A 23,173-nucleotide genomic window follows, 5' to 3' on the forward strand; every position below is an offset into this window, starting at 1 on the left:
AACCCTTACAGAGGGCAGTCTTGGCATGGTTTTCTGTGGAACCTGGCTATACCCACATGGCCAGAAGAGAGGCAAGAAACATCTTTGCCCATGAAAGGAGTAGGCTCTTACCAGAGCTGAAGAGTGTTGCCATGTGTAATTGTCTATAGGCTGAAAAGAGAGAGGCACTGTATTGCAAATGGAAATGAAAAAAAAATACTTTAGCCAGTACTTGCAGACTCTACTTAGACTGTATGGAGCTTTAGCTGGGCCTGGTGTTGAAGGTCCTGTAGCCCATGGCCAGTTGTTTTCTGAGCTGGGGGGCTGTTCTGTGCTTCAGCTTTGTTGTCCCAGCTGTGGGTTTGGGGATAGTGTTGGTACAGTCTACAAATGGGACCTTCCTTTTGGCCAGTTCTTGCAAGCTGTGTTCCCCTCTCCCTGCGCTACCTGAGGGGTAAAAGATGGGAAGTCCCCTGGGGCAGCCCAGAGCTCTTCCTGCTGCCACCTAGACCTGAGGCAGGTCATAGCTCAATCCCAGCCCTGACAGATGGATGTGGGGTTCCCATGACAGCACAGGGAACCTCCCCAGTCTGCTGAACATCAGCTCACGGTGGGCAGCAAGGGGCCGTGAAGGGGAGGCTGTGCCTGGCAGCACCCCAAGGCACTGGGCTGTCCCCAGGCTCCTTCCTGGGGTGTGGAAAGCCCGGAGCCCATGGGAATGGGAGCACTTGCTGATGGCCCCATCTTCCCAAGAGCAAACGGGGGAGTAGAAGGAAGTGATCTGATTAAAGAGGGAGGGGAACTTTCACATACTTTTAAAATTATTGTTTGAAAAATTGTTTCCTAAAGCAGAGAAAGGTCATTGAGGGAACTATTTTCCTTTATTTTTTAATAAAATGCCACTTGCTGTCTGAGAAGCAGCTCGCCGTCAGCTGTACTGCCGGAGGGTAAATTAATATTTTAGTCACTTGGGGATTGTGGAAAAAAGCTCTGCAGACATGTTCCTGTCAGCAACTTTTTTCCCCTCCTTTTTTCTTTGCTGTTTTTCCTAATTTTTTTTTCTTTAATTTGTTCTCCTTCCTGCCTCCCCCACCCCTTCCTCTTTTCCTCTCTTCCTTCAATCTGAATTCTTCTTCCATGGGCTCAGCACTAAACCTCCTCCCTACAAAGAAGCACTCCCCCTTTTTGTGGGGACACGGAGAAGGCAGTGGCAAGAGGTCGCGCAGTTTGAAGCGGTCCCGTTGCTGTCACCTTCGATAGTCCCGGCAGGGCAGATGCTCCTGCTGGGCAGGCGCAGTGTCGGGCCAGCGCTGTCTCTACGGCAACGCTGGGATTGGGGACGAGGAAGGGGGCTTGACTAGCAGTCGAAAGCTGCCACATTGCCTCAGCATTAACAGAGTCTTTAATAAACGCTTAAGAGGCAGCCCCGCAAATTAGTTATGACAGTTTGTGCAGGGAATCAGGTCTCCCCCACGCTCCTTCCGCCCTTCTCCTTTAAAGGGCCCATAGCCTGGACAACTTTGACATAATTTTGCAATAATTATCACTTGAAGAATTTCCACACTGGAGTGGACGTCAGAACCCATCATGTCAACTTGGCAATAAACGCTGACCAGCAATCCCAGTACTTCCCTCCCCCCCACTTTTTCTTTGCTTTTTCCATTTAGGCACTGAGGCCAATGGTTTAACTTACTTATTTGCCATTGTAACCTCATTTTAGACCCACGCTTTTAATTTATTTTTAGCATTTAATTTCGATGTCTTTCTTGAGCAGGGAATGGACAACCAGCACCTCCCGGACGGTTCAATCCAGTCCAGGTGAAGCAGGAGCCTGCGGAGGCCATGGGACCGTCATCTGCCACCAGTCAGGACCCCTTGCAGGAGCACAGCTTGGACCTGAGCATCAAGGACCATGGGTGAGAGAAGTGGGCGGGCAGACACGCTCAACCCTTCCCAGCATCAGGCTTTGGGCAGTTTCCATACCTGTAATTCAAGAGGACAGAGCATGTTGGTGAAAGGCAGTTTCACAGTGGTTGAGTTGGACACCCCAAAACTGGAGGCAGGCAGGCTCACTCTGCTCCCCATCAAGTGTATGTTCTCCAGATGGCTTTTTGGGTTCACAGGCACCTACTGACTCTTCAACAAGAGCTTTACCTCTTGTGCTCCCTTCTGAAGGTCGAGCCACTGGCAAAGCTATTTTCACGTAGTCCTCATCAATTGCTGATTGAAGCTGCTCCAGTGCCACACCTCAGCACACTCTTAGCAGCAGCATTTGCAGTGCTGTAGTCTGTTGAACCAGGGCTAAGAGAAGCACATTCCAGAGAAACTGGACACACAAAACAGCTGGGTGTCAGGCTAACTCCTCTCTGGATCTGGCATAGGCTGGTCTGTAGTTATGGTGATGGTTGTGCAGATGTGAATGCATCTATTTCAAAGCATGTGTCCCACTTGCCCACATCTCTACTGAGAACAGGAGTGTTTGGGGATTGTGCTGTGTGGAAAAAGTGCAGAGGAGCTGATCCTGGGGATAAGTTAGCTCCACTGTGACCTTTGTACCCATTCCTGTCCATACCTTATTTAAACAAGCCTCCCTTTTGGAGTCCAGCACTTGGAGCCAACTGCAGAGATCCTAAGGCTGGCTTTCAGTGCAGGATTGATTGCCTTGCCTTCCTTACTGCCCAGGGGACCCATATCCCTGGCAGTATGAGCCTTCATCAACATCCCCCTTGCTTTTGTGGTATTTTTGTGATATTTCTGAAAGTTCTAATGGGGGATGAAGGGGTAAGACCTGGGGGAGGTCATGAGTTAGCAAATGAAGTGTGATGGAGTGAACACTGGGGGAAGAGGTCTGGGCCATTTAGTAGTTGAAAGAACTAAATTCTGCAGACCTGGGACCCTCTTTCTCTCCCTCTTGGCTATCACAAGTAAGTGAGTTTGGCCTGCCCAAGAGAGGGTTGGCATCATTCTTTTCCTCTGGATATAGTAGGTGAGGAGCGAGGCAGCTTGAAGGGAGAAGGATTAATCTCAGCGCTCACAGTCCCTGTGCACATCTTAACTAAACCCTGTTGGTTTGTGTGTTTCAGTAATGAATCAAATGGCCACACAGTCTCGGCAAATTCATCTCTTTTATCCTCGCTTATGAATAAGGTAAGAGCCATCCATCAAACGCCTTTCATTCCCCCCACCAAGAGAAATTAAAGCTGCGATAGCGAGCAAGGGGGGAAGAGATGCGTTTGTTTTTTAATGTTTTGCCTCTAATAAGATGAGTTTGTACCATTTAAATTTTGAGACCATTTTTCATCGGGTATAATTTCAGAGCCACTGCTTACGAATTAATTTAATGAACTGGCTGAAGAAATATATTGCAGCCTCTGACACCTTTTTTCTTCCCATCCTTTCTAGACAGAGGAGGGCTCCAAAAGATCTCTTTTCTTTTCTTTTTCTTTTTTTTGTTTAGTTTTTGTTTGTTTGTTTGGGTTTTTTTGTTGGGGTTTTGGGGGGTTTTGGGTTTTTTTGTTTTGTTTTGTTTTGTTTTTGTTTCCAGAACCTGGCAACTTCTCTCTCTCTCCTCTTTTATAGTTACTCATTTTGTTTACTTACTTAAAAACGTTTTCCTTCATTTGGGGAGAGAGAGAATAATCTGTTTTTATGAGAGAGAAGAAAAAATTAGAAGTTTTAAGCCAAAATCATCAATTTCTGTCTTTCTGGTGTGAATAATAGTGTCTAACAGAGTCCCCTTTACTGTGTTCTAGAATATTTATTTTAGATAATGCACATTTTCTTTTTCCTTACTTTTTCCTTAAATTATACATCATCTCAAATATATATTTCTCTTTCACATGATAAATTCTACTGTACCAAGATTAATTTTGTGGCTGTATACAACTGCAGTAGAGATCAGGGCACCCTTTGAGCCATGCTTTAATATTCTGCTATGTGATAGGTTTTACAGGCATAGCTATTGCCATCCCCTTGGCTCTGGGCATTACATGCATCAAGGCCATATAACCCTCAAGAGAGGGCAAAGTGACTTTGCCTGGTAATCTCCCACCTCCTTTCTTTCTTACCACTGTTTTCCTCTGTGTTACTTAATTTTTGCATTTATCTTTATGTCACTTTTCTTCTCCATTGGCTCTCTGTTACACTGGGGTTTTGATTTTCCCTTTTAAACTTGATTTCTTACTTGTTCCTTTGTATTGTCCCTTTAGTGTTTCCAAATACACAGGTCTTTCTTTAGTGAGCAAATGTATTTAGTAACTCTGCTCTCTGGGGTCACGAGTCATTCTGAAGGTCCCAGATCAGGAAAATGCTCTTTCAATGGAGACTTCACTTGAAAATCTCCAGGATAATAATATGTGGTTTAAATACATGTTTAGAGAAAAGCATTTCTTTGTGTGCAGTCCGACATAAGGTTCTTTCAGTTGTGCAAAGCAAATGTAGCACAGGTGCAAACTAGGAGTCAGGTTAAAGGAATGGGATTAACCAGTGAGATAAACCAGCAAAGCGTAGAACCTACCATGTGTGTGATTGATGGAACCAACTCCAAGACCAAAGATTGCAGAGTCAAGCTCAGTCTGCTCAGGAACACATCACACTTGCTTCTTCCTCTTGCTGCACACAATTTCTGTCCATGGGGGAATCCTTCATTGTTTTTCTAGGAAAAAGAACCCTTTACAGAAATGGAATTACCAGTGGAAACACACGACCTGAATTTCTGATTCCAGCCATAAAGAGTTGCAGTCTCCACACAGCAGCAGGGGCTTTACCTTCAGGGGGCATTTAGAGAGCCTCAAATAACCAGGATTCCTGTAGCCTATTGCAGTTTATTTAGGGGGCTGTCAGGCTTAATTAACTGATATTTTTAAAGGGCTTTGAGACCCTCAAGTGGGTGGAGTTTTCAGTGCAATTATTGGGCCTGATCCTGCATTTTATTCATGCTGTGAAACTCTCTGTTGTTACTGGAGGTAATTGAGAGCACAACAGAGAAAGGAAGAGTCTAGGAAATTGTACATTTATTCTGAAAAAAATTTTTCCCTCTAGGCAGGCTTGAGTAACTTCATTTTTCTATCCTGCACATCATACACCTGGATTTCTAAACCTTCTCTGTGTAGATTCTATTTGAAGCCTTTCATGCAATGCAGATTGTGAGTCCAAGTCCTGCTTCATGAAAGATGTTTCCATTTAGCACAGAAAAGTGACATGATTTTATATTGAAGTTAATAAGAATTTTCCAGGAACTTGAGACAGAATTTTTCCTCAGTTGAATGAAATTTTCATCCTTCCACCCTCACACATACCTGATAGTCACTTTAAAGGAGACATCCTTGTGGCTGGGATGAGTGAATAAACTAGAGCTTACCAGTTCTACCACCAGCCATTTGTAGGAGCTACACAGGGCTATTACCATTGAAGTCCACACACCTTTTCCATAGTCAAATAGGGATGTCTCTCTTCACCTCAGTTTCCTCATGAATAAAGTAGACATGATGCTTCATTACTTTAACAAGAGCCATGAATATTCAATGGACACCTGAGTGCTTTATGATAGTTGGGTGGAAGATGCAGTAGAGTGAGGTGTTACTAAGTTTTGCTGATGCAGCTGGAGCAGCCTGCACAGACTTTTTGTCTTGTCTTTTAATCTTTGAAGACACTTCTCTCTGTGGGACAGTCCTGAGGGTGTCAGTGTCTGTGTGCTGGGCTTGATGCAGTGTCTATGTTCTTGTTCCAGATGTCCAAGACCAGTGCCAGCCTTGGCAACCTGCTGAACATTAAGACTGAAGGCGAAGGCAGCCAGGCTGGGGCTGGGGAGCCAACCCAGTACTTGGGCAAGGCAGTGAAGGCACTTGTCCAAGAGAAGCTCTCTGAGCCATGGAAGATGTACCTGCGCCGGTAAGGAGGGCACGGAACTCGGAATAGAGGAAAGGGAAAAGTGCTTCCTTTGCAAAGTGTCTGACTCGCTGTTCACCCTCAACACAGAGTTTTGTTGAATGTAAAGGCCTAATTCTGTCAGACACCGATCACCTGGAGCACACTTAGCCCTTGGCTGTAGCTACCTGCACCAGGTGTTAATGTCTGGTAAGAAATACCTGCCCACATAGAATTATTTTGCAAAGGGATCTTGAGAACCAAATACAAGCACAGATCTTCGTGTAGTTCTGTTATCCTGGACTTCTGCGAGTCCAGGGGACCCAGTGCAGTTGTGCTCTTAGCACTGGACCTGTGTGAGACCATGGCCAGTTACTACACGCAGGTCATTGGAGCCTTACATGCTTCCTGTGGCATTTCCTCTGAGCAGGCTGCTGAAACAAAACAAGTTTTGGGGATGTAGAGGCATGGGAACAAGTAAAGGGGTATGAGAGCTGGGATGATTTCTGCTGCTTTTGTTGTAGGAAAGGAGACTCAAAAAGAAAATGGAACAGATAAAAAGCTCACCCACGTACAGACACATGCACATACATGCCCAGACAGACACGTGCTTTGAGCACACACAGATGTACCCAGGCAGACACACAGGTTTGTGCTCTGACACAGAGAGTCACCTACAAATGCCAGCGGATACTTTATAAATCACAGGCTTTAATGGAGAAAACTAGAAAATCTTCTAGTCCCTCAGCCCCTGGCTGGTGTGAGATCCTTTCCTGAAGTCTATTTGCATTTTGTCCAGTCTGGTTGTAATTCTGCCAGGCAGTGTGGCTATTTTCTTGTTTCTGGGAGCATTATTCCACCACCTATTAAGTTCCAGTGTCACAACTTTTTCCATGGTATGCTGCCTGAATTTCCCTTTTTGTAGCTTTGTTGCAGCTCTGTTTATATCCCCTTGAACCACAGCAGATCATTCCTCTCTGCAGCTGGAGTTCAGCCCCTTCAGACAGTCACAGACTTTCAGCATTCCATTTAACCAGGCTTACTTACTTCCTTTAATCTGACTCTGGATTAGTCCCTTCTGCCTGCGGGTCCTGTTGCTTTCTTGTTCCCTGGATGGTGCAGAATTGTCCCCCATGACAGAACAAGCTTCCTGCTCCCAAATAGGCAGCTCACAATTTGTTTGTATCTATACAGAGTCATGTAGAGTACCATGTTTATCGTCCACTGTGACACAGAATTGCTTTTAATGTTGTTTGGTGAGTCCCCAATGTATAAAACACCTCCCACACCCCGGTGTATTTCTTGTGTGTTTCCAAACATGATTCTCCTGTTCTGAACCTTCTCCCTTGTCTTGCCAGACCTCTCTGTGCTCTTTTTCTCCTCTTGCACTGGTATTTCCACCTCCTCCCAGTTTAGTATCTTTGTGAATGCTGTTTACTCCTAGATTACTAATGAAGATGTTAAATAAACTCAGACTAACCCAAGTCCTCATCTCAGCACTCGTTGCCTCCTCCTCCCAGCTCGGTGTGGTGCTGGTTGTCATCAGCCTTCATTTATGGTCCCTCAGCCAGTTTCAAGCCGTGAGGTGGCATGACATCCAGGCCAATTGGAATTAATTCCAAGCATATGCAAGACTGAATCAAATGCTTTACTAAAATCCAAATATATTGCATCCCTTCATCCACTAATTTTGTAATTCTATCAAAACAAGCAATTACATTTGTCTGGCAAGATTTATTCTTTATAATCCTGATGCTGTTTATTGCTCATGGTTCCTTTATCCTCTAGATGTTTAATGATTTTCTCCTCCCTCTTAATATTTGTTCCATTACTTTACTGGAAGGAGAAGTTAAGGCCAGAGGTATGATAATTGCCGAAGATGACTTGTCTTTTTTTTCTCTGAAAGAACCAGTACCTTGACTGTTTAATTTTTATTTTTTTTCCAGTTATGTAGTACCTCCCACTTCTCTATGGCTTAAAAACCAGCAAATGGTAATGTAATCAGTTGGGGAGTTAATTTCCATTGCACTTCAGGACATACATCACCCAGACTGACTGATTTGTGCATTTTTATATTGTTTGAATGAGTCCCCTTCTCTGCTCTTCTAGAAGGTCTTCACTTCATCCCAAATTCTCTGCTTTGTCTTTAGTTTTTTTCATCCCAAGCAAGTTTTATTATGCAGCCATTTTTGATTCATCACCTCTCTTTTTGTGGGGGGCCTTCTTTCTAGGTTCGACACTTCTCATCTCTGATAAAACAGCCCCTTTAGTTTGCAATAACTTGGTTTCTTTTCTCTTACCACACAATTACTTTCCTTCCTCTTCTCCCTGCAAGCCACAACTGACAGCACATATTGTATATCCACAGACCTTCCTTCTCCAGTACAAGTTTTTCCTCTTTCCTTTACCCTCCCATTGGTGAGAGGTCCCTCCTGGGACCATACAGGCTGCTGTTTGTTTCTTGCTTTCCTGCTCATCAGAGCAACTGTAGTTTGTTGAGCCTTAATTATGCAAGATTCCCTTGTTAAGTTTCAAATCCTTCCTGCCAGTGAGTCTTACTTGTTTTCTTGATTCCCTGTGATTCTGGAGTTTCCTGAAATCACATGTATTTGTGCTGCACTTACTCAGTCCAGAGAATCTCAGCAGTGGGTGAGCAGTGACACCACGCTGAGCTGGTTTTGTCCTCTTGGCCATTTGCTCCAAGATGACACAAGCCATATCTTGGATAATGTGGTGGGTTTTGCTCTGGGGTTTGCATGTCAGGGTTGTTGTTCTGTACATCAGGGATGGTGCTGTGCAGTATTTCTGCAGTCCAGGCTGTAGTTGCCACATAGGTGATGCTTCATCTTTCCCATCTGTGGGATACCCTCCCGTCCAGGGCAGGGGGTGGGCAGATTCTGGATCTAGGTTCCCTGGAATGCCTCTTGTTTGTGGGAATGCTAATAGAGTTGAAAAACACAGAAAAAAATGTCTGTTCCAACTCCACTTCTCTCCTGAGGCCTTCCCTAAGATGTCTACTTGTCTGTTTTGGCCAGGTTTGGCACCAAGGATTTCTGTGATGCCCAGTGTGACTTTCTCCATAAGGTGCATTTCCACTGTGTGGTGGAGGAATGCGGAGCCCTCTTCAGCACCCTGGATGGAGCCATTAAGCACGCCAAGTAAGTAGGAGAGCAGGAGGCTTGGGAAGCTTGAGAGAGCTCTACAATGCACACTACAGTTCAAGACCACCCCAAGTTCCTTTTAAAGGCAATAGAACGTCCAAGTAAAGAATGAGTAAGGCCTTCAGTGGCCATTCACGTGCCTGAGTCTGAAGGTTATAGGGAAGGAGATGTTGCAAATTTTAAGATAGATCTGTTAGCACAGTTGGTCTCTCCTGTTGGATGGTTCCCTGTGTTTCACTGCAGGAAATTACTGGATTCTCCCAACAGCCCTGAGAAGCTGCCCCACAGCTGATCTCAGTGGCTGCAGCGATTCTTGCGTTTCTCTGATTTTAACATGGTTTGGCACCTGTCTCCACCCATCCTAAGGAATTCCCTTCTCTTCATAGATGGGTTAGGAGGGCCCTAAATCTTAACTCAAAGTCTCCAGAGCCCCTTTTAGGATTTATCAACACCAGTTTGTTTACAGGCTTCTGCCACATTCTTGTTGATGTTTAATCAAATTACATGAAATGGTCAAGAATTTATGTCTGAATTAATATGATGTTTTGCAGTTTTCACTTCCGAACTGAGGGTGGAACTGTGAAAAGCAACTCTGAGTCTCCCTTCTCAACTGCTACTGAGAATAAGGCTTCACTGGCCCCTTCGTCACCATCTGCTCCTTCTGCCACCATGGCCAGTGCTCCTGCCCTTGACGTGCCCACTCCAAATCCAGCTGCTGTGCCCTCTGCCCCCACACTACTTGCTTGGAAGCAGCTGGCTTCAACCATACCCCAGATGCCTCAGATCCCAGCATCAGTGCCTAACCTGGCAGCTTCACCCTTGGCAACGACTTCCCTGGAGAATGCCAAGCCTCAGGTCAAACCTGGATTTCTCCAGTTCCAGGAGAAGTAAGTTTTAGCTGCCGTTTGCCTCCTTCTGTCCTCCCCAGCCTTGCAGTCCGCTCTGTACCTCTCCTCAGAGCTGCAGTATTGCACTTCTGCTCACCCACTGACAAACCTGTCTAGAAAGTAGTCTGGGCTTGACCTCACAGAAAAGATACTTCTGTAAAGTCTAGGAAATGCTTTAAGATTTTTGAGTGCATCTAAGAGCACTTTTAGGCATGAGTTTAGAAGATAAATGAACTTGCTCATCTATCACTGATCCGTGTTTTATCCCTTGCAAGAGCTGTGCAGAAATACAGGTGTCTTTGCAGTGGTTTTGACAATGAAGGGTTATTGGGCCAGAAATTCATGGACTGAGTGGGGGGTGGAAGGTACCAAACCCATTTAGCTGATGAGACCGGCAGTGCTGGTTTTGTCAGATCAGGGGAAGCCCTGGCATCCTGCAGTGGCCACACCCAAGAGTTGTGTTTCTTTTGAACTTTAAATTGGAAAAGTGGTCCTCAAAGACTACAGAACCCACTGTGCATTGCTGTGTTCTAATAATCCTAATCAAGAAAGTGCAGTAGCTGGGTGGAACTGCACTAATGTTGCCAGCTTCAATTTCCCTGAAGATGAAGGTGGCTATGGGAAATCTGTGGGTCACGTTTGGAACAGAGGCTTCAGCTGGGCTCCCCTTGAATTAAATTTTGGCAAAGAAACAAATGTGTGCAATGAGTGAAGGTGATGATTGGGTTTTGGATGTATTCCAGTGATCCCTGCTTGGCAACAGACTGCAAGTACGCCAACAAATTCCACTTCCACTGTCTCTTTGGAAACTGCAAGTATGTGTGCAAAACCTCTGGCAAAGCAGAATCCCACTGCCTGGACCACATCAACCCCAACAATAATCTGGTGAATGTGCGAGACCAGTTTGCTTACTACTCCCTGCAGTGTCTCTGTCCAAACCAGGTAAGAGCCATTCCAGAGCAGTGTTCTGGCAGGAGCTGGGAGAAGGAGATGAAGGATCAAGGAGACTGACAGGAAGTGAGGCTGTGTGTGGCATTCTTGGCATTACTACAGAACCATGAAAGTCATAATTACTTGGTCTGGAAGAACGTTTGGTTTCTATCAAATGGGAAATAGTGATGCTTTTGTGTTTCTTTGACTTGGGTGGACAAGGGAACTAGAGTGATCTGAGAGACACAGGATGAAACAGAGTAAAAATCTGTGATGAATCCAGGAAAAGCCATGAGTAAGGTTTAGGATGTTTCAGCGTAGTGTATTACAGAGTACACAACAGCAATGCAAAAAGACTCGAGAGGGAACAAGGTGCATGGCAGGTTGTGGAAGATAAAATGGGATCTGGGGTATCAGTGCAGGCCTCTCTTGACACCTCAGAAGGGACACCATTAGTAGCAGGCAAGTGAGAGTGCATTTGGTTTAGACCTGCCTAAAGCACCATGCCTGTGTGCTCCCTTCTAGCACTGTGAATTCCGGATGCGAGGGCATTACCACTGTCTGCGTCCTGGCTGCTATTTCGTGACTAACATCACCACCAAGCTGCCCTGGCATGTGAAAAAGCATGAGAAGGCAGAGAGAAGGGCAGCCAACGGCTTCAAGTATTTTACCAAGCGGGAAGAATGTGGCAGACTAGGTGAGTTTTGTTCCCTTTCTCATGTGGTGCATCCTGTGTCCAGGCCAAGAATGCCATAAGTTAGAACCTGCAAGTTACGCTTAAGAGGTAATTAAATCACTAAACAAGAAAGGCAGCAAAACATAAAGTAGTTCCTCTGGGTGCTGTTCCCTCCCACTGCAGGAAAACAGCTACAGTAGCCAGAGCAAAACTTTTCAGCTTTGAATACATAAAGAATTTGTACCCACATGGAAGCTTGTTTGTAGTAACCAGGGTAATGAGTGTCAACACACCACAGCCAGTACCTACCTAGGTCCTATTTACACGTGGCAGTAGATTCAGCAGTTGCTGTTATTTACTCACCTTTTGGTGTTTCAGGTGATAGCAGGGGCTAGACAAAGCAGCCAGTGATACGTGACACCAGCCCACAGGGATGCCCTGGCAACAGGCGAGCCCTCACCTGCCCTTTGTGATAGTGTTCCAGTCCCGCAGCACTGTTTGTTCCCAGTCCCAGAGCACAGGGATGGGGAGGGCGGGCAAGCTGGGGAAAATGGGACCTAAACAAACACACTCTTGGCCTGTACATGAAACGCTGGCTGTCAGCTCCACATGAGCTGGGTGAGTCAGGAGCTGTTTGGTTTTGGGAGGGATGAGGTACATGCATCCAGCAGTGGGTACATTTGCCTGTAGGCTGGCTCTGCTGCGCAGTAGACACACATTTAGCCAGCACCCTGCATTTGCCTGCATAGATAGAGGCAGTGTGGTGGGAAGGTGTAGGTGTGTATGGTTATACCAACATGTGGATTCATTTCTACATCTCTGTACATCCCTGGGGTTTATGTTGTGTATGTATAGATAGCAGGTGCAGAAAGCACTGGCCTGTTTTGAGGCCTGTGAATGTTTCTGAACAAACACACACGATAGATTTTTTTTTTAATGTATTTTTCTGTGTGTATAATTATATAAGTGTGTATGACTGGGGAGAGAGAGGTGAAACATATATAAGTAAAGGCGGATGGGTGTAGATAGGTAAGTAAAAGTGAGCCTGTAGGTCTCTACCTCTGTATCTGAGGGTATGGCCAAGGGAGGATGGGAAACAGCAGATCCTGATCATTGATGTAGCTGTGTTTGAACTATGACAAGCCATTGTTTATCAGTGGCACAGTGTGGCTGTTTGGGATTGTCTGTTAATGTTACATGTGCTCCTGGCACACGCTGTGGCCACAAGAAGCAGAACGTGTGAAGTGCTGTATGCCAGAACCCATATGAATTGGCTTGTTGTTCAGTAGCTGCCCCTATTACACAACAGTTTTGGAGTGGCAAGAAACACTTCCTGGCTCATTCCTGTCTGACCGGAGTGCACACACTGTCCAGAGCTAGAGCTGCTATGAGACTTCTTTTCTGGGAGCACACTTAGAGGGGAAAGAAAAAGAACTTTTCATTTCTAATCTGAGCGTGTATTTTTGATTGTAACTTCTGTGATACAGCTAAATGTCCTAGTTTTGTTCTCTTTGTAAAAGAAAAGGCACTAGCTAAGACTGAAGAGCATTAGGCACTACTAGATATAATGGCAATGTTCCTTCCTTTATAATGGCACAGAGAGAGATGGGACTAGGCTCAGGCTCATGTCTTAAATCTCTGTATGCTGTAATCCTCTCTTCCAGTTGCTCAGCAGGCAGTAGATCATGGGTTTGGGTTTTTTTCATTCAAGACTGTTCCTGATTAACCCATGACCACTGATAATGTTTAGTCCATCAGAAATCCACATGGACAGCAGCCTTGTCCTGTCCGATCATCTTCCTTCTGGTCCCATTCCCTCTCAGTACCTTCATGTGTGACATAAAATGGTTTTTGTGTCTGCAGGTTGCAAATACAACCAGGTGAACAGCCACTTCCACTGCATCCGAGAGGGCTGCCAGTTCTCCTTCCTGCTCAAGCACCAAATGACATCCCATGCCAGGAAGCACATGAGAAGGATGCTGGGGAAGAACTTTGATCGTGTTCCTACTCAGGTAACTCCTTGTTATTGAAGCTGTAGATCCACTTGCAGTGTTGGCCCCTTTGGTTGCAGGGCTGCTGCAGTGCCAGGACACTTGTACACAGACTCCAAGGGATGTCAAAGCTCTGGCAGATGTTACTGGGAGGTGAGAGTACACCCAAGGTAGCTTTACCTGGCTGAACTTACACCAGATGAATAAAGATGATGAAGCATAGATTGCAAAGCATTGCTTAGTGCAAACAGCTTTTACTTGTAAATTATGTAGAAAAAAATTGAGAAGAATAACACAAAAATACTCGTATTTACAACTTGCACTCTCTCCCAGCTCTTTCAGTATATACAATTGGCTTAATAAAATTAATGTGCTTAGGATATGGAAGAATTAAACATGCTGGTTAAAGCAAACATTTCCTGTTGCATATAAATAATTATTTGCTCCTTTCACCTAGGATGGGAGAAATACCCATCATGAAATTTCTCTTCCCTTATTGATGTGGATTTAGTTGGGGCATTCCCTCTCCTCTCTCAGGAAGTAGCAGTGATGCAGTTTCTGCTTTACTAACATGGAGAGCAACTGGTAGATTAGGTTTGTCTGTTTCCTGAAGAAATGGAAGAGTTTCAGCTGCAGCACTGAGCTGCTGCTCCAAAGGACAGCATCCCTGCTACCTCTCACTCATTTTTATTCTTTAGTTGTTTTAGCTTCCATTGACTTGATAGATGAAACAAGCTGTCTTTATTTAAATGCCTGTGGCTGATCTGACCCTAAGAACATCATCTGGTTTATGGAAAACAAAAAGGACCATCTGTGGAAGCAAGATGAGAACTCTCTTTCATTCCACAACATGGGAATGAAAGGTCCCTGTTAGTTATTAAGTACAGTCAATAAGTGAACTGTTCAAGTCTAGTGCTGTTGGATGTAATGAGTTCACAGATGCCAAGGAACTGGTGTTGCTGTTGTGGCAGCTTTTGGTCTTAAATAAAAAGTTTATGTTCAAGAATCAAACTTAGGAAGATTTAACAAATAAATTTGTCTTCACTACTCTTTGTCATATGCTGAGTCTAACCCTAAGAATTCTAGTGCACACTGGGCAGAAAATGCTGTTTGACCTCCACCTTCTTTCCCTGGCAATCCTGTGCCACTTAGCAATAACAAATAGGAGTAGTGGCCTGAGCCATCCTGGGAGCATGCAGCACATGTCCTGATCTACTGCTGTGTTCAGCCCATGGAGCAGCACAGCAAACTCAGGGTGAAACCACAGCTCACAGCATGTGGCAAAGCTGACCAGATCGCTGGACTCCCAGTGCCTTTTGAATTGAAATAAAACCTCCGGTTTCTCCCATGCCTTAGTGCACTGTAGGCAGTTCATGGTGTGTCTGACCTACCCATGGACCTGTCCAGGCCACTGCAGCTGCATGTGACCACCACCCACACGTGTGGCCCTGGTGTCAGTCCATGTTTGCCCTGCAGGGTCTCAGTACTGACACGACTCAGGCGTTTCCAGCGTCTGACTGCAGCAGGGCCTACACAGTGAGGGGGAAATGCCAACATTAACACCTCCTCTTTGTGAACGCATCAGAATCCACACACCAGGATGCTGGTGCCAAGATTAACACTCCCAGCTCCCGAGTGCAGCACAATTCACATACCAGGATGCATGTGCCAGGTTTAATGCTCTGAGCTCCTAGTGCAGGAGGATTCACGCTCCTGGCCCCAGTGCCATGGGTTCTGCTCACAAGCATGTGTCAGCTATCCCTCATGAACTGTGGTGGAGGGAGATAAATGTGCAGACAGATGGTTTTGATCCTGGTATCTTGCTTTTGGTGTAAAAGTCCCTGTCTTGTTTTCCTGCTGCAGGTTATTGGCCACACTCCAAGAAATGAAAATCTCCCCCAGGTTGGTAGCATGGCACCCAGCCCAGCCTCATCAGGAACCCCAGCTTCCTTTCAGGGACCCCCAAGCATGATGGACACTGAAACAGAAGAGTACATGGATTATACTGGCTGTAGCCCTGGGGGCATCTCCTCTGAATCTTCCAATATGGACCGCAGCTGCTCCAGCACTCCAGTGGGCAATGAAAGTACATCAGCAGGTAAGGGAGAAGGGTGTGTGTGAAATGGATCATCAGTTGCCTGCTCTCCTGGGAGATAACTCATAAAAAGAAGCCAAGGGACAGTTGCACCTTAAAATACACACTGTGCCAACTTCAGTAGTGCCTCACACTAACCCAGCTCTCTCCAGCACCTGAGAGAAGAGGTCCATCAAAATAGGCACCTCGAGCATCCAGGAACTAGCAGCATATCTTTTTCCTCCCATGAAGAGAGGTTTTTATCCTGGGTCTTGGAGTTGGGTCTATTTTAATAGCTGATTAAAAAAACAAAGTTAGAAAAAAAGAGCTGTGGGCTTCTGTACTTGGCATTTCCTCTGGTACCTTTTTGTATTTCCTCAAGCAGCATCTGAAGTCAGGCACTTTCCTGAACTGGTAAAGTACAACAGCAGATATGACATACACAGGGGATAAAACCTATCACATCTTCAGAAAGCAACATCTAAAAGCACCTCACTGAGCTCCCTTCCTCACCCAAAAATTCTTGTTCCACTTTGTGCAGTTGCACAGAGGAGACCCCCTTCATCTCCTCTTCAGGGAAGTAAGTTCCTGCCCTGTTTGCCAGGATAATGCAGAGCCATCTCCCCCTGCCCTGCATTGCAGGGTCAGCTTGTCAGGAGTCAGATACCTGGTAGGAATTCTGCCATCATATAGTGATGACCAGTGATCTCTCAGCTGTCTTTCCCAGTGTTAAGTGGGATATTCTGCATAGGCTGCCTCAGTTTGCTTTAATTCCATACACATTTTCCTAGTTTTCTTTCCCACCCCAGATAAAGGCTATCACAAGCACAGTTGTAGGAGCACTGCTGGGTCATGGCACTGGCCCCACGGCATCAGGGCACCTGCAGAGGGTTCTGGTGGGGCAGTGCCTGGCACTCTCTTCTGTGTCAGAAGTGGCCCAAGTGCTAGGAAATGCCCCCACTGCTCTCCAGGTAGGGAGCAGCTCTGCCCGCCCCAGGTGCCAGAGCACCCTTACAGCTGTTAATTGAAGCAGGCAGGAACCCTGTAGATGAACAAGGACCAGAAAGACCAAATGAATTGGGAAGTCCTGCCTGAAAGCCTGTGTCTCTTCCCCCATACATAAAGCCAGCTTACCTCCTGCAGAGACAACTCTCCTCTTCCTAGTACTGTCAATTCCTCACCTTCTGTTTCTTCTCTGTTGCAGTTCTGTTTCATACATTTGTGAATGTAGTTTCCATTTTCATCATATTGCTTCTGCTCCTGGATTCTCATTTCAGTTCTTTTGTTTCTTGTTTTGTTGTTTTTTGGTTTGTTTGTTTGTTTTGGTTTTTTTTTTTTTTTTGTTTCGTTTTGTTGTGGTTTTTTTCTTTTTTTTCTTTTTTTCTGGTTTTTTTCTCTCCACATTCTCCAGGCTGCCTGGTTCCTTCTACTGCTACTGCTGCTGCCGATGATGCAACCCACACTGCACCACAACCTCCACCACCATCTCTGCCTCCATCTTTCTCACAAGCCCTGCTTAGGTCTCCCCTTCCCACCCTCCCCTATCTCTTCTCTCCATCTTGTCTCTCATACTCCTTGCTCAGTGCCACTCTGGGAGCCAGCAGAGGCATTGTCATGCCTGCCGCCAGCACCGCTGGGTTTTCGCCCATCATTGCCACTCCAACTCCAGTAAAAAGTGACGTTCCCTTAGTGCAGGATGCAGCAGGTAACACTTCTTTGCTTTCTCTCCATGTCCTGTGCCCAGCTCCGTCCCCACTCACCCTGCCCACGTTTTTTTTTCTCTGCACCTTTGGGTCGGTAGAGCAGCAAAGATCACTCTGTGCCTTATCTAATGTTATCCAAGGGCCCATCCATGCCTGCTCCTTTTCCCTGCTGACACAGTAACCACAGCCAAGGGGAACCAAACCACAGCAAATCATTCATAGACATTTGGATGGATACCTGAGAGCAATTGCCACCAATTCCTAACTATGAGAAAAACCTAACAAAATCCACAGTTAAAATGCATTTTCAGTGTCTTGATAATGTCAGAGTGGCCACAGAGCAAACTTTTGCTCATGTGGCATTGATGGGACTTGGACTTCTTGGTTAGATCTTCCAGGCCACCCAAGCCAGTGCCTGCCATAGTGTGCTGCACAGATCTCAGCAGATGAATGTCTGATGAGGTACCCAGGTCCTGTGTTTCAATTGATCTTGCAAACTTCATATGAAGCCACAAAGTTCAGGGGTGCCTTCCCAGGATGAGGAATGAAGGACAGGCAGTGTCACATGATGACATCATCAGACAGGTCGAGCTGTTTCTCACACTCGTTATTTATATCTGCTCTAATCAGCTGCAGAAAATACAGATAGATTTCAGTTTTAAGCTGTCATGATTCCCATGTGTAACTAAGATCAGAGATGTCTCAGGCTGGGGATTCTCATTCCATCTGGGAATGGTTTTTAGGGTGTGCCTCAGTTTTGGCTTCTTTTCCCAACTCCTAGCTCTTTTCTAGTTAATTAAGGACATCTTTGTGCTTAAAGTTCACACTTATAAGGCTTCTGGCAGCCTACAAATATCCCAGTCATTCTTCCTGCCAGTTTTAGTAATACATAAATCCAAGGTCAATGGTTGGGAGTATGGCTGGAGGACCAACTTCACGGGTTTCCAACTCCAGTTCATAGGTTTTTCTCAAGGGACTTGGCAGGAGAAAGATCCTTGCCTTGTCCAGAAGAGTGTGTGCCAATTAACAAAATTCACAAGAAACTCTATCTTTGCTTCTTTTTTAACTGAATTGCATGCAGCCTGAAACATCTTAACCTTGTGCTGTGCTTCCTCTAATCAAATATTTCTAAGTGTCTTTTGGTTTTACTTTGGTATAGCTTGGTGAATGCTCACATTATTAGTGGTTAAAGAAATAAGCTTAAGGAGAACACTTACCATTGAGATTTGGTGGGGATCACATCCACTGAGGCTTGTAATCTTCCATGGGGTGCAGGGACTGAACGTTGGCAAAGGAGGAGAGTGCACCAAGGTGTCATCTCCCTTCATTATGCCTTACTCCAAAACTTTGCCTGTATGAGAAAACAGAATTGGTTTTTAACTAAAGTTTTAAGCACATCTGTTCCAACTATTTTAAAAGCTGTGTAGATACAGAGTTTTAAACAGGTGATACTTAAATTCTACTTATTTCCCATCCAGAGTCTTTTCTCTAAAATGGATTATCTCATATTCCCGTCCAAAGACAGACAATATGAGCATTAATTAATTAATGCTAAGGGACTTGATGGTTTGGCTGTAATTTTTTTAAAAGGAGTTAATCTGGACAGAAGTGACTTGTGCAGGCACCACTGCACTTACATGAGTCGACTGGGAGTGGAGAACTGGATTTTACAATACCAGATGTTTAGGGGGGAGCAGAGAGTAAATTGGTCACAGATTCTGTAGTTAAGAGCCTGCCAATTTCAAATCTCCAGTGACAAAGTTATTCTTTCACTGGTAGCTGGTTAAATCAGCCTTAGCGTGCAGTTTCCACCAGCTCCATGTCACTCAGATGGTCTCACCATGGATGACCTAAGCTGGTATCCTGATTCACAGTCTGAGCACAAGAGCCATTAACAAATGGTGTAGAAAAACCTTTCATTCTTTGCTTATCCCACAACCTGTACAGCCCAGCCATGTGAGAGAGGAGGTTCCTGCCACCACTCCCATTGGCTTGTGTGGGAGGTTTCCTTCAGTGGTCACCACCTTCTCTTGAAGGGCTGTCACTGAAGGGTCATCGCCTGTAATACCTATGCACCCACCAGAAAGGAAGTAATTCTACACCACTCAAACAGATGACTGTCCCTTCAGTCTCCCAGACAAGGATGCAAACTGCTCTGGGGTCTCAGGCCCCAGGCACTGAATGTCACAAATTGTGCCTCTTCTAAGAAGATGGCACTTTCAGCAGGAAGAGAGGCAAAAAAAAAAAAGTATGTGTTAGTTGCAAGCTATAATTTCTAATTACACTCACAGTTCTGCACCTGGTAAGAAGTTCTTGCCTCCAACCTTGTCTGTGCTGCATGTTGATACTGGAGATTGTGGGTTGATTCTGGAAACAGCAAGCAAAGAAGAAAAAAAGTTAATAGATACACTGAGGTCGAGTCCTTGATGTCAGTGTGATCCTAGGGGACACGAGCACTAGCCAGTTATGCTGGCCCTGTGAATCAGAGTGGAAGATAGACGAGGGATCTTTATTTATACGAGGGGCATCATGTAATTTTTGAGACCCAAGGGAATGCTGCAGAACTGGTATTTTCTCTCAGAGTCCACTGGCTAGTGATGATGAGAATTAGCACCATTGAACATCTGTCCATCTGTCTTTCTAAGTGCACTCATTGTAATATGTAGGCTCGTTACAGTGAGGGATGTTGCAGTCTCCTGGCCAAAGTCCATCCTGTTTCTATAAATTACACCCCCCCCCATTGCAGTTTTAATCACGCATGGGATCTTCCTTCACTTCCTGCCTGTCCTTGGCAATTGTACTGTATTTACAAGAGCCTGGATAGGGGAAAACTGCACACATACAAGCTTTTAGCACACTGCAACTCTTTACCAACCCCAGTGAACTACAGTAACACACCTCAGTCCTTGAACTGGAACAAGCCAGCTCCTCCCTGTTAAAGTCTGATCTGAGGAAAACGGGACTAGAGATTAGTTAAGCAGCAAGAGAAACTGTGAAAGTAGCAAACCAGAGAAGCCACAGTTAACATTTGGACAAGATCAGGTTTGCCAGAGCAGCAATCAGAGACAAAGCAGGATATGCTGAAAATTGAGGAAGTGATGTCCAGCAGGCATCAGCTAACCCACGATCCTGGAGTTCAGGCTCACTTAGAGCTCGAGGGATGAGCTGCGGGGTGGGAACGGTTGCAGCATTGTGACTTGGCAAATACAGAGCTTCCCAGGATGGCTGGGAGATGGAGAGACCTGGCTGTCAGCAACACCGCTCTGCACTTTCTCTCCTCAGGGAACACCATCACTATGCCAACTGCCTCGGGGGCCAAAAAGCGTTTCTGGATTATTGAGGACATGTCCCCATTTGGCAAGCGCCGCAAGACCGCGTCCTCACGCAAGATGCTGGATGAAGGGATGATGCTGGAGGGATTTCGGCGCTATGACCTCTACGAGGACTGCAAGGACTCCAGCTGCCAGTTCTCTCTCAAGGTTACCCACTACCACTGCACACGGGAGAACTGTGGCTACAAGTTCTGTGGCCGTACCCACATGTATAAGCATGCCCAGCACCACGACCGTGTTGACAACCTAGTATTGGATGATTTCAAACGCTTCAAGTCTTCACTGAGTTGTAACTTCCCAGACTGTCAGTTCTCTGGCAATAGCACACACTTCCACTGTCTGCGCTGCGGCTTCCGCTGCACTGACAGCACCAAGGTGACAGCCCACCGCAAGCACCACGGCAAGCAGGACGTCATCAGCGCCGCCGGCTTCTGCCAGTTCAGCTCGAGCGTGGACTGCGAGGTGCCTGACTGCAAGTACAAACTCAAATGCTCCCACTTCCACTGCACCTACCCCGGCTGCAAACACACAGTGGTGGGGATGTCACAGATGGACTCGCACAAGCGCAAACACGAGAAGCAGGAGCGAGGGGAGCTGCCTGCCATCTCTCCCGGCCCCGAGGGCCTTGCCCACTCCACTCTTGAGTATGATATCCAGAACTCTTCCATCAACCTGGACAGTTCCCTCAACCTCAGCACTGACAACAACAGCTCCCTCTTCTTCCTGCAGAATGCAGCTGGTGTGGGCCTCAATGACTCACTGGACCTCAGCAAGAAGCAGGCAGAAGTCACCGAGGGCCCTTCCCCAAGCAGAGCCGGGGCCGCGCCACAGGAGAGGAACGCTGGGGCATCTGGCTCTGGTGATGTGGAGGATGAGGATGACTCTTCCCAAGAGGATGAAGAGGATGATGAGGAGGAGATGAATGAAGAAGAGGAGGATGATGAAGAGGAGGATGACGATGATGATGATGAGGAGGATGAGGAGGAGGAAGACCTGAACACAGATTCTGAAGAATCACTGCCAGACCCTGAAGGCCTGGCCACTAAAGAAGATGGAGAACCAGAGGAGGGTGCTTCTTCCACAGACCATGGCGATGCTTCCAGGCCACAGGGCGAGCCAGCCCTTACTCCAGCCCCGACTCCTGCTTCTGCTCCAGCTCCGCCTGCTGCCTCAGCCTCCACCGTTGCTCCAGCAGCTTCTCCTTAATCTTAGAGGCAACAGCAGCAGTGGTTTGGTTTTTCTCTTACACAGAATTACTATGAGAACCCCATATGAGGCGAGAACAAAGATGGGGATGGCAAATGAAAAACAAACTCGGTGCCACAAATGAGAGAGAGGAAGGAAGGAAACCCCTGCTCTTCACCAGGCCCCGTAAGAGATCGACTCGCAGCAGGACTGGTGCTGCATCACTCCATTCTACAGATCCCGGAACAAGGGGGCAGGATGCAGCAAAAAATACCCTTTATACAGACATGAACCCTGAGGATACCTGCTGCTTTTCCTTGCTCCCTGCATGGTGCGTGGGGCCTGTGCCCATCTGGGGACCCTTTGTTATGGGTGGGGCTCTATCCCCCCAATTTTCTTTCTGGGTTTTATTTTTCCATGTTTTCAGTTGTACGATAATAATAATAATCTCCACTTCTTGGAGGGGGGTGGGTGGGAACAAGAGGTAATGGATTTTAGAAATATATATTTGTGTGTGTGTCTCTATATAATGTACACACACACACATATATAAAATTAAAGGAATTGGTGTCACAAAGACAAGTAGCTCAGCTTTTGCCAGTGGGAAGGAGGGGGTGAGGAGTGTGCTCTCTCTCTCTCCACCCTTCCCCCTTCTTTCTCCAGCATTAAATGAATGGCATCAGACAGCCAGGGTGGGAGTGGGTATTTATTGTCACATAAATGAGGATGCATTAATGAATGAGCAGGGGTGGGAATGGGACACTCCTCTGTTCTTCCAGATCCTTTTTGCTGTTAATGATAATAATTTTGAATGCTATTTATATTGTAAAACTTTCTCAGTCTACACTTTCTCTGTAGGACACCTCTCCTCATCCCTGCTGTTCTGACTGTAGGGATTTAGCTGAAGTAACCTGGGAAGAACACAGCAGGCAGTTTAAAGGGTCTGTCACACTGGAGGACTGGGGTTACTCTGCCATCCAGTTCCATCTCATCCCAACCCGTATGTGCTTCCTCTCTGCTGAGGGTGAGGCGTTTTTGTGGTGCTTCAGTATCCCCATCTCAGGAGGCTCTGAGCTGCCCCTGCCCCATGGTGCAGCACAGGGAGCACCAAGCTTGCACAGGAGCATCCTGGTCACTAAAGCAGCCTTGAGAACGTGCCCTGCTCTGCCCCAGGCAGTCAGACCTGGACAGGTCCCAGTCCCCAAGCCCTGGTCCCCAGCCCTGCACTGCAGACATGCCAGTCTGTGACTGCATGGATGGACACAGATCTTGCACTGCTGCCCAGGGAGGAGAAGGCAGGACACGCTCTGAGCCCATGGTGGGGTGTCCTGCTCAGCTCTGGGGTGGGGAGGGGGACACCCCTGTTCTGCAGCACCCCTGGACCTGTACT

At 46.3% G+C, this 23,173-nt stretch overlaps 1 protein-coding gene across 10 annotated transcripts in view; it reads left to right on the forward strand.

Annotated features, from left to right (window-relative positions):
- Positions 1 to 22,230, forward strand: part of CASZ1 (castor zinc finger 1) — a 195,236-nt gene extending 173,006 nt beyond the window's left edge. For 9 of the 10 annotated variants that reach the window (XM_082295829.1, XM_082295826.1, XM_082295830.1 and 6 more), the window contains 11 exons: positions 1,754 to 1,895; positions 3,063 to 3,126; positions 5,708 to 5,868; positions 8,880 to 9,002; positions 9,557 to 9,892; positions 10,636 to 10,834; positions 11,348 to 11,519; positions 13,362 to 13,510; positions 15,353 to 15,587; positions 16,975 to 17,268; positions 20,549 to 22,230. In XM_082295829.1, coding sequence (XP_082151955.1) covers positions 1,754 to 1,895; positions 3,063 to 3,126; positions 5,708 to 5,868; positions 8,880 to 9,002; positions 9,557 to 9,892; positions 10,636 to 10,834; positions 11,348 to 11,519; positions 13,362 to 13,510; positions 15,353 to 15,587; positions 16,975 to 17,268; positions 20,549 to 21,804 — 3,131 coding nt within the window. In that variant the 3' untranslated portion in view covers positions 21,805 to 22,230. The remainder of the gene's footprint in view (positions 1 to 1,753; positions 1,896 to 3,062; positions 3,127 to 5,707; positions 5,869 to 8,879; positions 9,003 to 9,556; positions 9,893 to 10,635; positions 10,835 to 11,347; positions 11,520 to 13,361; positions 13,511 to 15,352; positions 15,588 to 16,974; positions 17,269 to 20,548) is intronic. The other variant, XM_082295823.1, reaches the window with a different exon arrangement.
- The last annotated feature ends 943 nt before the right edge of the window (positions 22,231 to 23,173 follow it).

The sequence above is a fragment of the Coloeus monedula genome, assembly GCF_965178545.1.
Source record: "Coloeus monedula genome assembly, chromosome: 22".
Classification (NCBI taxonomy): Eukaryota; Metazoa; Chordata; class Aves; order Passeriformes; family Corvidae; genus Coloeus; species Coloeus monedula.